This window comes from Scardinius erythrophthalmus (genome assembly GCF_964197995.2).
Source record: "Scardinius erythrophthalmus genome assembly, chromosome: 5".
Taxonomy (NCBI): domain Eukaryota; kingdom Metazoa; phylum Chordata; class Actinopteri; order Cypriniformes; family Leuciscidae; genus Scardinius; species Scardinius erythrophthalmus.
This window is the reverse complement of record NC_138225.1, coordinates 51,704,986-51,717,472: the sequence shown is the minus strand read 5'-3', so window position 1 is coordinate 51,717,472 and position 12,487 is coordinate 51,704,986. Positions and strand designations below refer to the sequence as shown.

General features: G+C 35.7%; 2 protein-coding genes across 2 annotated transcripts in view; both read left to right on the top strand.

Annotated features, from left to right (window-relative positions):
* Positions 1-69: 69 nt before the first annotated feature.
* On the top strand, positions 70-10,359 carry psat1 (phosphoserine aminotransferase 1). Its single transcript, XM_081365083.1, has 9 exons — positions 70-382; positions 1,838-1,898; positions 1,974-2,043; positions 2,146-2,351; positions 4,463-4,635; positions 5,060-5,229; positions 6,808-6,936; positions 7,577-7,714; positions 9,936-10,359. The coding sequence occupies exons 1-9, from the start codon at positions 326-328 to the stop codon at positions 10,036-10,038; spliced, it is 1,107 nt and encodes a 368-aa protein (XP_081221209.1). The 5' UTR covers positions 70-325; the 3' UTR covers positions 10,039-10,359.
* Positions 10,360-11,332: 973 nt separating this feature from the next.
* Positions 11,333-12,487, top strand: part of tut7 (terminal uridylyl transferase 7) — a 31,218-nt gene continuing 30,063 nt past the window's right edge. Inside the window, exons 1-2 of the mRNA XM_081365319.1 lie at positions 11,333-11,656; positions 12,235-12,487. The exon at positions 12,235-12,487 is cut by the window's right edge and continues 49 nt beyond it. Of these exons, the coding sequence (XP_081221445.1) occupies positions 12,242-12,487 (246 nt within the window). The 5' untranslated portion in view covers positions 11,333-11,656; positions 12,235-12,241. The remainder of the gene's footprint in view (positions 11,657-12,234) is intronic.

Sequence of the window (12,487 nt, the reverse complement as noted above, 5' to 3'; positions counted from 1 at the left end):
AGAACCGTGAATGTTTCCAAGTCTTGCAAAGAGATAACTTACTTAAGCTCATGAATATTTAATGCGCTCAAATGTACGAGTCAATCACACGAGTCAATCACAGCAACGTCACAACCGCAGCATCCAATCAAACAGCCGCAAGCAGACATTCCGGAAACCGCGAGCCAATGAAAACCAGCAGGAAACTTGCACATTAGGGGTGATCATGTGTAAACAGAATAATAGTGCCTGTTGAAATCACTAACAGAGAAGTAGGTCAAGTTGCGGTGTTTCAGCCAGATTTAATTCATCCCACCACGGTCATCTACGCAGCTTTATTTAAAACATGGAGAAGAAACAGACCATCAATTTCGGAGCGGGACCGGCTAAACTTCCACAGTCGGTAAGTGCATTAGTAATTTAGGAATGTTTATTTATTTTTTATGTATATATTTTTGGTTAAAGTTTGGTTTACGCGTCATCGCGTTTGTAGAGTAAAAGCAGTGCTGCGTGACATCATATCAGTACGATTACATCATCTTTATCAGTAACAAACCACTAGTGCATGCACACTTTTATAATACTGTAGTGCGCATGCAAAACTGTTTTATAATACTGTAGTGCGCATGCAAAACTGTTTTATGATACTGTAGTGTGCAAAATCGTTGTGCATCATTTGGGATGCAGGCTTTGGATGCACTGTAAGCATTAAAATAATGCTGTTGGCAGTTCTGCTGGTCTAGAGATGCATGCATGTGCAATGTTGCATCAGCCACAACTTGGCATTCAGAGTCGCTGTGGACTGAAGAGTGCCAAGTCTTGTCCAACTCAGTAGACATGATAACCATTACAATTATACATTCAGACTCTCGATTCAGAGATCATATACATGCCAAAGAAAGTATTGTAAGGACTTGGTAAAGAGTGAACATGTCTTGATTTGTTATGAAAAATGTAAAACAGGTTATTCTGCGTGTATCTGAATACGTTTGTAGATTGAATCAATCCTTTGCTTCTAATCAGTAGCTTGCCTTTTCTCATTAGATAACTAACCTAACTCTCGAACTGTGAATGAAGTGGTTGTTCACTCCAGAAATTCAGGTTTAATTGCCTCTCCAGTGTCGGTGTGCCAAGTTTTGCATTTTTGAGGCTGCTAACTGATTGTCTAATCCTAACTGCACCCCCACCCTCTCGACAGTGAGAAATGCAACCTAGTGATGGGGAGTCGACTCCAAAAGACTCGATTCTTCGACTCTTAAAGTGATAATTCACCCAAAAATGAAAAATCTGTCATCATTGGATAATTTGGCCAGTCACGCTAAAAGTGTGTTGTTTTAATAAAGATAGTTTTAGGCTTTGTGTCGGGGGAAAAAGAACACCCTACATAATGACGGCAATCTTGTATTCTTATTGCCGACCCAGTTTCGACTTGAAGTAAATGGAGCAAATGGAGTCGATTCTGGGAGTCGTAAATCAGAGTTAACTCTGAGAAACCCTGAAATCAAGCAGATTGTGCGATACCAGCACTATATTCATGTGGTGTGATGTAGTTTGAGGCTTGATTTTACTAACCTACCTACCCTAAACAATTAATCTTAAACCTACCCTTAAAATAATGCAAATATAGTGTTGGTGGCACAATCTGATAAGTATCATTATAGCTTTTACTGATTGCGTGGGTTGTTTCACATTGGTTTCATAAGTGGTGTCCAACATGTCCATCCTTTTATCTGGCTTTTTGGTCACAAACAAAAAGACTTTCATTCAAAAGTCAATTCTAAAGACCCTCTATTTATGGTAGTTTAGGCACAGCCAAAACTGTTTTAATATAAAAAGTTATTCTTTATTTCATTCCTAGGTTTTAATCCAAGCACAGAAGGAGCTGCTGGATTACAGTGGCACCGGGATAAGCATTCTTGGTAATGATCTGCGTTATAAATATATACGCTTACATGTGCAATGCAGGTGTTTATGTCTCTTTATATCTTTTTCAGAAATGAGCCACAGGTCGTCGGATTTCACCAAGATCTTAAATAATACTGAAAACCTTCTCCGTGAGCTTCTGTGAGTGTTTACCTTTCATCAAACTATCCCTTAGTTGGAGATTAATGTCTTTGATTATTCATATTTCATAACAAATGTACATTTGGTGTCCACACTGAATAGGAACGTACCTGAAAACTATAAGATACTGTTCCTGCAAGGCGGAGGCTCGGGACAGTTCAGTGGCGTTCCTCTGAATCTGATTGGTCTGAAAGAGGACAGGTGTGCAGATTACCTGGTCACGGGGACGTGGTCTGCGAAGGCGGCCAAAGAGGCAGAGAAGTACGGGAAAGTGAACGTGATCCATCCAAAACTGGATAGTTACACCAGTGAGTAATCAGAGTATAGCAAACGGTTTTTAATTGCTGAAAGGTGCTTTTTGTGTCAGTCTTGTGAAATCTGTTCAAGCTATCCTGCATATTTTACACTCTTTCAAAAGCATCGCTCTGCCCTTTGTGAAAAAGCAGCACACTTTAGCATAGTAAAAAAAAAAGTACTTAAGGTACGTTAAAACATTATACTTAAAGTCCCCCTGTAGTCAATCATTTTATCCCTTAAAACTCATCTTTGATCACGAAAATTACATATTTAAAAATTTTTTTTATTGGAAAAAAATTCTTCATGCCTTAAAATAGCTTGAATGTAACTCAACAGACACCCTTGCCTCATTTAGTATACGTGGTTCTATGAATATGCAAATGAGCCCCGCCTCCACTCACTCACTCAGCTCAGAGATCTAGTCGTTGACGATCACATGTTGATCTGATTGGTTACACGGTAGTTTGTGACATCAGAAACATTGAGACTGTCTTTGGTTCACTGCAGTTTTAAGGAGAAAATACTCAGCAATGGTGTCGACTTATGAATTTACACATGGTTTGTTAACACACTTTAGCAATAGTAAAAAAAAAAAAAAAAAAGTATTTAACGTACATTAAAACATTATGTTCAAGACACTTGACTGCATGTTAATTGCAATTAAATGAAAATGTATTCTAGTTTAAATTTATATTAAATGCATTTAGCTGGGTTTTTTGACCCACTTCAGTAGACTTTAAATGCATCTTATATATAATTTCTTAATTTCTTCTGTTGTCTCTGAAATATGGTCTGCTGAATGTCCCGACAAGCAATTATGTAAACTAAAATAGACTTATATACTTGTATATACATAAATATATATATATATATATATATATAAAAATTTAATTTTTCCTGCATTTAAATGTATCTGTAATCACACATTTGTAATAATGTAGTTGCAAATTAAAATATGTACTTTAAGTGTAATATTGAATAACACACTATATTTAAAACTACAATCCAGTACTTAAGTATGTTAGTTGACACATCAAAATAAGTGTACTTTTTTTCAGCCCTCATCCTTTCCTTGCACTTGTAACAAATCTTTCCCTCGCGGGTCAAAATGACCCGAAGGCCTAAAATTATATTTTAAAAAAATTTGTCCAGAAAGCTTTTTTTAATTTAATATTTATATTTTTTGCTATTTATTAATGCAATTTTTGGGATTTTTTTTTTTTTTTTTTTTTTTTTTACCTTTTAAATTACTAGATTTGATCAATAAATAAATAATAATTTAAGAACATTCCTCACAAACTTTCAACTTAAATTCAAAATAACTCCATGCATAACCCTTTTAATTCAGCTCAAAATATGTTACATTGGGAGTCTTTGCCGACCTCTTGTGGGAAAAAAATAATGTAACATGATATTTCATAACTCTAGGCGCTTGATGGCCTTATAGCTCTATATGGAGCAAATGAGCTGTTCCGCTGGGTCCTAAAGTCATTTCTCTTCAGTATGCATTCAGATAAACATGTAGACATTTATAAATAAAAAAATTTGATAAAGTTTTAGCTTTTTTATTTTTTTATTGAATTTTGATCATTTTTAGGTTTTTCTATTTAAACTGAAGCGTTCCATTCATTCCTATGGGGGTTAAATTGACCTGCTAGAGAAGGATTTGTTACTTTTTCAAATTGCAACAACAAAACTCCTCGAATCCATTCAATTCTTTTTTGTGTGTATTTGTGGTTCAAGTGCGGCAAAAGTCCTGGGGTCTTGAACCCCTCTGATGAACACTCAAGTTTTAAACATAAAAAAAAAAAAGTTTGGGGTCAAAATGACCCAAGGGAAGGATGTTAAAGAGAGTACATGTAAAACTTTTAAAAAGTGCACTTTGTACTAATGTAAAATTAAAATTAAAGTTTTACTAATAATTTTTTGTTGTGCTTTAAGTACGCTTAAGTGGCCTTTTATTTTAATATTATATTATCTGCAAGAAAAGTTTTAAAAATAAATATGTACAGCACAAGTGCACATGCAGTACATTTAAGCACTCTTCTTTTTGACGAGGGGCTGCAGACTTTTGACCCTCCTCACATGACCTCTAGTGATGCATCAATGTTTGTTTTCTCAGAAATCCCAGACAGCAGCACCTGGTCTCTGAATCCTTCGGCTTCGTACGTCTATTATTGCTGCAACGAGACGGTGCACGGCGTGGAGTTTAACTTCATCCCCGACACCAAAGGAGTGGTTCTCGTCAGTGACATGTCATCCAACTTCCTCTCCAGGCCGGTAGATGTGTCAAAGGTCGGTGATCGTTCTCAGGAAAAAAACAATCCAAGGCACTCGAGTAAATTGTTTTTAGAAAAATATAAAAAGCCTTTATTCTTTCATGGCTTAGGTATTTTAAAGGTGCTGTATGTAACGTTTTCATTCTACTAAAGCATAAAAATATCATATTATGTTTGCATATATTGCATAATATATCTCCGTTATTTTGAATTGGACTGCAGTACCTATATCGACCACTAGTTGTCATTCTTACAGACTGCACCTTTAAAAACAGGTGACAAGCAATCATTGGTCATCATTGGTGATGATTCTTAAGCTAACATTTGGTCTCCTAAGTTCACCATCTTTATCATAAAAGTGGCAATATTATCTGTAGTTCTACTCTGATATCAAAAGTGAATTGCTAGTTAAGGCCGTGTGTGTCTGTGCATTTTCACAGTTCGGTCTGATATTTGCTGGCGCGCAGAAGAATGTTGGGTGTGCGGGTGTGACTGTTGTCATTGTCAGAGAGGATCTGATGGGCAAGGCTTTGAACGAGTGCCCGATTATCCTGGACTATCAGGTGCAGGCCGGCAATAACTCCGTCTACAACACTCCTTCATGCTTCAGGTGTGTCTTTTCTTTCTTCATCATGTTGTGTTTCTGTAGTCATCGTGAATTACTAATGCATATGTCATGTGAAAACTTGCCAAACCAGTAGCAGTGGATTTTTGACTGACTTTTTTTGGGGGATCATTTTCACTATGTAGAGAGTTCAGGATCAGTATGATTTTTAAGTTTCTTATTCTCACCCTAGACAGCGTTTACGTGATCAAAAATACAGTAAAAACATCAATATTGTGAAATGCTATTATAATTTAAAATAACTGTTTTATATGTGAATATATTTTAAAATGTAATTTAATCCTATGATCAAAGATCCTTCAGAAATCATTCTAATATGCTGATTTGATGCTCCGTCATTTTCAATTATTATTGGTGCTCAATTATTTATAATGGTTCTTATTTTTAATCAATGTTGAAAAACATTTTTGCTGCTTAATATTTTTGTGGTACATTTATTTTCTGGATTCTTTAATAAATAGAAAGTTTAAAAGGACAGCGTTTATGTGAAATATAAATCTTTTATAACATTATAAATGTCTTTCTCTCCTGAATAAAGTATTATTATTATTTTTTTAATTTATATTACTTACTCCAAACCTTTGAACGGTAGTTCATGAAATTGAAGCTTGTTTCCGCCACAGAATAAAAAATAAATAAAAAATTTATCCCACAATTCTGACATTTTTTTCCTCACAATTGTGTTAATAGAGTAGAAATTGTGAGATAAAAAGTAGTGGAATTATTATGTGGCGGAACCACCTTCCTTGTGTTCATGATTTACACACACACACACACACACACACACACACACACACACACACACACACACACACACACAAAAAAAATGCAAGCAGCAATGCTTGTTTTCAATATTGATAAATGTCGCTTGAGCATCAAATCATCATATTAGAATGATTTCTGAAGGATCATGTGACACTGAAGACTGGAGTAATGATGCTGAACATTCAGCTTTGATCACAGGAATAAATTACATTAGAGAGAGAGAGAGAGAGAGAGAGCAGTTATTTTGATTTGTAATAATATTTCACAATATTACTGTTTTACTGTATTTTTGATCAAATAAACGCAGCCTTGGTGTGCAAAAGAAACTTCTTTCAAAAACATTAAAAATTGTGACCGTTCGTGTGTGTATTATGCAGTAATAACTATAATGAACAATTATTCTAAGTCTAACTTTAGGCTATTTATGATTGTCAAGAAATAATTATAGCAAGACTAGTGCATTCATTTAGAATTTAGTTAATAGAATTGAGTGAATATCCAACATTTTAGCTTTAATTCCATCCAGTCAGACACATTTACAGTGGTTTTACCATTTTTAAAAAGGATTTACGGCTTTGTTTGCATCAAACCACAGTCTCGTGGCTCAATTCAAGATATGTTTGCGGAGCCTCCACACAGATCGTCTGTTCCAGGAGGAATCCTAGTTGATCAAATGTTACAAGACAACACAATACTCTCCTTTTCTAAAGTTCAGCAGGAGTCCCTTCATCATTTAGTGTGTGCGTACTAGACTCCTCAACGTTCCATCAAAGTAATGATGATAATGTGTGTGTGCAGTATTTACATCATGGGTTTGGTTCTGGAGTGGATCAGGAACAGCGGAGGAGCAGATGCAATGGAGCGGCTCAACAAGCAGAAATCTGACATCATCTATGACATCATCAACCACTCCAATGGATTCTACTCGTCAGTGATCCGAGATTCTGACTAATCACATCCTAATATTTTAGATAACAGTTTTGCAGATAAAATGTAATCTTGTACAGAAGGCTATTCTTAATGGATAATATCGAAACGGTCAACTTTTTAATATTTAATCCATTATATGAAGTTATTCTTTAAGTTAATATAATAAAAATGAGGAAAATTTTATTTTAGTATAATCAAAATCAGTTGTCGATATAATAAAAAAAGAATATTTAACTAATGCTTTGCAAAAGAAAGCATTTTTGTTGTCTTATTTTCCTGTGCAAATATCTCACCTATTCTTACATCAAGATACATTTACTTGAAGCAAAATTACTTGAATTGACTGAACTTTTCAGTAAACAAGACTATATATATTTATTTATTTATTGATAGATTTTTTTAGTTTTTGCTTAAAACAACCCCTAACCCTTTTGGCAGATATTTTTTTCTTATTTTAAACAAACTCACTTTATTTTGACACATTTGTCAGAAAACAAGACTTTGCTTTCCAAGTAAATGTATCTTGATTTAAGAATATTTAGATATTTGTGCTGGAAAACAAGACACACATTCTAAGGAAGACAATTGGTCTCTGTTCAGACATGAAATGACTTCTTGCCCTTCTCCCACTCCTCAGATGCCCTGTGGATGTGGCGTGTCGAAGCCGCATGAACGTTCCCTTCCGCATCGGAAAGAAGGAAGGAGATGAAAGTCTTGAGAAGTCGTTCCTGGACGGCGCCTCTAAACTTGGCATGATCTCTCTTAAAGGACACAGGTGTAGTATGAAAATTAGGAGAATATAACGTTTTGTTTCTCTAATTCATGCAATCTTATTGTAATTGCACACTAGTTTATCAACACACATTTTCTGAGTAATGCTGCACAAACACTCCTGATGTATCTGTCAAATGTACTGACGAGCATTTATGATAAACTAAAATATGTTGTTTCTATTGAAACTTCTATGCCATGAATTTAATTAAATTGCTCATCATTACAAATCTAATGAAAAATATATTGACTTTAAAATTAATATCGAATAACACCCTACAGTACTTTATATGTGCTTTAGGGGCTGTTTACATGACACCGTTTTGAACTGAAAACTGAAAACTTTTTATGCGTTTTGGCCGTTCATTTAAAAGACAGCGGTGTTTTGGGGGCCTGAAAACGCAAACTACAAAACGTGAATTAGTGAAAGCGGTGACGTCATGCACATGCGTGTTACATGTTTAGTCTATAGACCTTATGTGCCAGATAAACGAGGGCGCCGCCATCTTTAGAATATTGTCTTTGAACTTCCGTTTTTGCGGTCGCTCTATATTTCTATGGCATCGCTGTCCAGGAGTAATTCGCTTTTGAAGTGGATTTACTTAATGTAAAGTTAACGAAAGTTATCATGAGGATTGTAATGTTTAAAGCAGATGTCTTAATAAATGTCAGTAGACCGGGAAGATTTTAAAACGAGCCGTTCATTCATAAATACGCAAAATCGCTGTGAAAATACAGACCGGAAGTCAAAAGACAACGAGCGCAGCGCTGAAAAGGGGCGTGGCTACATAAGCTCTATAGGCGTGTAGTGTTTCTTTACGAAAAAGTGACATCGCCATCTACTGGCCTGGCAGCAGAATACAGCGATTTTAGTCGTTTCGTGGATCCGTGTGAACAGGGATAGTTTTGACAACGTTGTCGCCTGTACGCGAAAAACGCGAAAGAAAAACTTTTCCATTTTTAGTACATCGTGTTCTTAATGTGTTTGTTTAATGTTGCAGAAACTACATTTGAATAACTCCTGTTTTATGCATAATTTATCTATATGTATGGTATGTATGTATGTGTATGTATGTCTGTATGTGTGTGTTTCAATACGGCTGCTCATTAGTCTATAACGGCAATTAACTTATATGTATAAAGCTGCGTGCAATCACCCAATAAATTTTAAGCATCTATGGTATAATCAAACATCTAGTGGAGCGCTCTCTGAGTATGCATTTATTTGTCATTTTAACTGTTGGAAACAGTGCAAAAGTGGACTTCAAAGATTTCTTATCTTGTTGCGCCCTCTATAGGCCATGATCAGCGACTAGATGACGTCAAGCCCCCTGAAATCAAAATTTACGTTTTTTTTGTTGCTTTTAGTATGAATATGTTAGCCTTAAGGTTATGAATAAGCTGGTGTGTTCCAAAACAATGACAAAATTGGCATTTAGGAGAGATAAGCATTCAAAACTTAGTTTCTCACTTCTGCTAAAATGGATCAGGGATGTTTATGACATCACGCAGATTCAACTTCTCATCACATCTTCTGTCCAATCAAATGGTCTCTCTTGAATCTAAAGCTCCACCCCCTATGCTATAAATACCACCTGGCAAAAGCGACCATCATGGAGCAATATGGGTTGGAGATGCGTGTTCGGTTGCTCAAACGCTCGAGTTTTATTTCGTTTTCCAACTGTACGTTGGTTAAGAATAAAATGGCTAGAATTTATTCACACCTCTAGTATTGAATTTAATGTATCATCAGCGCTCAGATTCGCTTACATGGTGCTGTCAAGTACGACTCGCAATCTGTGAGGTAAACTAAACGCTATTGGCTATTTGAAAAGGGGGAGGAGCCTTTTTATGTTTTTTATTTTTTACAATTTTTCTGTTTAATGGAAATTACATCAATACATCATACAAAGCTGTGCGTTCCAATGCACTTCAGTCGGCCTTTAAAGCGTCATGGCAGAGCATTAAAGTCAACTAGTCTGTTCAACCCCTAGAAAGCAACCGTTGCAAATCCATTTGTCCTTCCTATGAGAAGTAAACAAGTAAACACGAGTGCTTGGGAGTATGTCATAAATTAAACGAGGCATCCGTTTACATCAGCGCATTCTTCTGCTACACACTCAAAAATACGTACTTTTTCTTCACAAAAACAGTACATACTTTTAAGCCAATTAGGAGGCAGCGTGTGTCTCTCATGTGTCTCACGACTCTTTCACTGTCCTCAGGTCTGTTGGTGGCATCCGAGCTTCCTTGTACAACGCGGTGACTGTTGAAGATGTGAAGGCTCTTGCAGCCCACATGGAAGAATTCCTTAAGAATCACCAGTAGCTTAAAGGCCTTTTTTTGCAACTTGGATTCAAAAGAGTTTCTTGATTGTGACACTAACAGGGTTTATTGCAAAAAGTTGTAGCAGATGAATGGAATATAACAAACTCTAATTCTCTTTGAAAAGCAGATTGTTGTCATTGTTGCATAATGTTCTTTTTTTAACGGACCCTTTTATTCAAATTCTACTGTGCCTTAATGCCTGTACAATTGTGATTGAATTGTATTCCAAAACATTCCATGTTTCACTAATGTAAATGTATGTTATCAGTGACTAAATACTGTGATACAAGCTAAAAGAAAATAAAACACTACTAAAATGCTCTACACTGCAGTGTTTATTACCGAGGAGAGATTTTAAAGTTAAATTAACATGCATTATGGATATTACTGTATGATTTAGAAAATAAATATATAAAAATAAAAAAAAACAGTACTGTGGTGGTACCATGGTACTGAAGGAATATCGTATTTATGTACCATAAACTTTACATGCTACTTTAAAGAGTATATTGGTACTACAATCCTACATGCTTGCAATTATTAGTGCTGTGCTTTTGCTATATTAATAAAAGTATTTGTACATGGGAGGAGTGTTTATTCAGCTTTGGAGTATTGTATTACCATTTTCTCTTGTAGCAACTTGAATGTTTGTTCAAGGATTATTGAATCCAAACAAGAGCCAGTGAACTGAAGTTTTACCTCCCATTTTAATATCCATTGTGACTTGGATTGCCACATCTGCTGTTTTCCTGTGGATTTGGGCTGCTTTTAAATTGTTGCCACAGGTGATTTTTTTTAACATACTGCATAAATTATATTTGACAGAATTTTTATTATCAACCCAAGCGTAAGGATGTTTTTGTGTGGAAGGGACACTGGTCCTAATTTATGAAATTGAATTGTGTTGAACATGTTTTGAAATATGTATTATAGGTAAGGGAGTGGCATAAGGTTTTTTAGGTTAGTTTAACTGGTCATTCTGCTGGTTTTGATTGGCTTTGATAAGCTGCTCTACCAACTAGTTCTTCTACCGCTAAAAACACAAATTAGTTCAAGGGAGACTCGATGCTGTTGGTTTGCTGCATGTTTTAGAGAATTGCAATCCGGTCAAATTATTTAATAAAAAGGTTTTCAAACTGGGGGGCCGCAAAGGAGTGCTAGGGGGTCCGTGGAGTGTAAAAAATAAATAAGATTAAATAAAATATTGTTTAAAATTAACACATTAATTAAATAAATAAATCAGACATCTACATTACGGCACAGTAATATAGTGAGTAGAAAAAGCTTTTATTTTGAAAAAGAAGCTTTTATTTTGGAATCACATAGAACCCGGAAGTTGAAAGTGCAAACGTTTAGGATATTAACAATTTCAATATCAAAAGACAAGTTTGTTACTTAAAACCAAGTTATTAAAATCATAATTTATTTACGTTTGATTAAGAGTTAAATGGCTAAATGTCATGCTCTTATTAACAGCTGAACGTCAGATGATTTGACAGAAAAGTCGACGGAAGTGACATAGGTTCAGAATCAGACAAACACCTGCATGTTACAGTTAACTCACGGGAATCAAAGATGTCGCGCTCGTGTTTATAAAGCAAGACTGTTGTTAGATTGGGTGAGTTTGGCATGATCACATTAAACGGGCTGTTGTGTTTTTCCTGTCAGTTTGACTCATGAATGACACGGCAGTTTTCACGAGCTGCTCTTTGTCCTCGAGCAGAAGCTGCCGTTACACAGGAACTCTACGTGTGTTTAATTCACCATTTCATACTTTCACACGCAAAAATATTACGCTATCTGATCTTTGATCCATGTAAATAATCCACACTGTCACAGTCAAAATTGAGTCCAATTGAAATATCGATAATTCTTTGAATTCCAATAGACTCACTAAACACTGAATCCACGTCAAAATTCATTAATGATTGATAATAAATACTTGTGAATTAAAACTAAGGATTATTATTAATCATCACTTTATGGGTTTTATGAAACCTCATAATTAAAATTGCTGTGAAAGTGGCATTTTATCACTGGGATTTTATTCTTATTACTTCCATATTAATCTTGTTTGTTTCAAGTCACCTTCATTTATATAGCGCTTTTAACAATATAGACTGTTTCAAAGCAGCTTTACAGTGATAATAGAAAATTAAATTAACAGATTGTTTTGTTTCCCACCTATAAATCCAGATCCACGATGGCTGATAGGGGAAACCGGAAGTTCTCTCCACGATACAGGAGGCAGAAGGAAGCCGATGAAGCTGAGAGCTGGAGGAGCCCGTTGGGACGCGATCATGTGAGCCATGAACGCAGTTACAGCCCGAAAGCGAAGTGGGGTCACGGTCGAGCCGGTGAAAGTGACGGGAATAGAAGAGGCAAAGCCTCGCTGCCTGAGGGAAGAGTGTTTGGACAGAGTCCTTCTCACCAGGAGCGAGTCCAGAGA

Bases quoted from the DNA above. Each gene is read 5' to 3' on its own strand.
- psat1 (XM_081365083.1), top strand. From the start codon at position 326: ATGGAGAAGAAACAGACCATCAATTTCGGAGCGGGACCGGCTAAACTT. The intron at 1,899-1,973 runs GTAATGATCTGC...TATCTTTTTCAG, and splicing joins CACCGGGATAAGCATTCTTG to AAATGAGCCACAGGTCGTCG. The intron at 6,937-7,576 runs GTCAGTGATCCG...CCCACTCCTCAG, and splicing joins CACTCCAATGGATTCTACTC to ATGCCCTGTGGATGTGGCGT.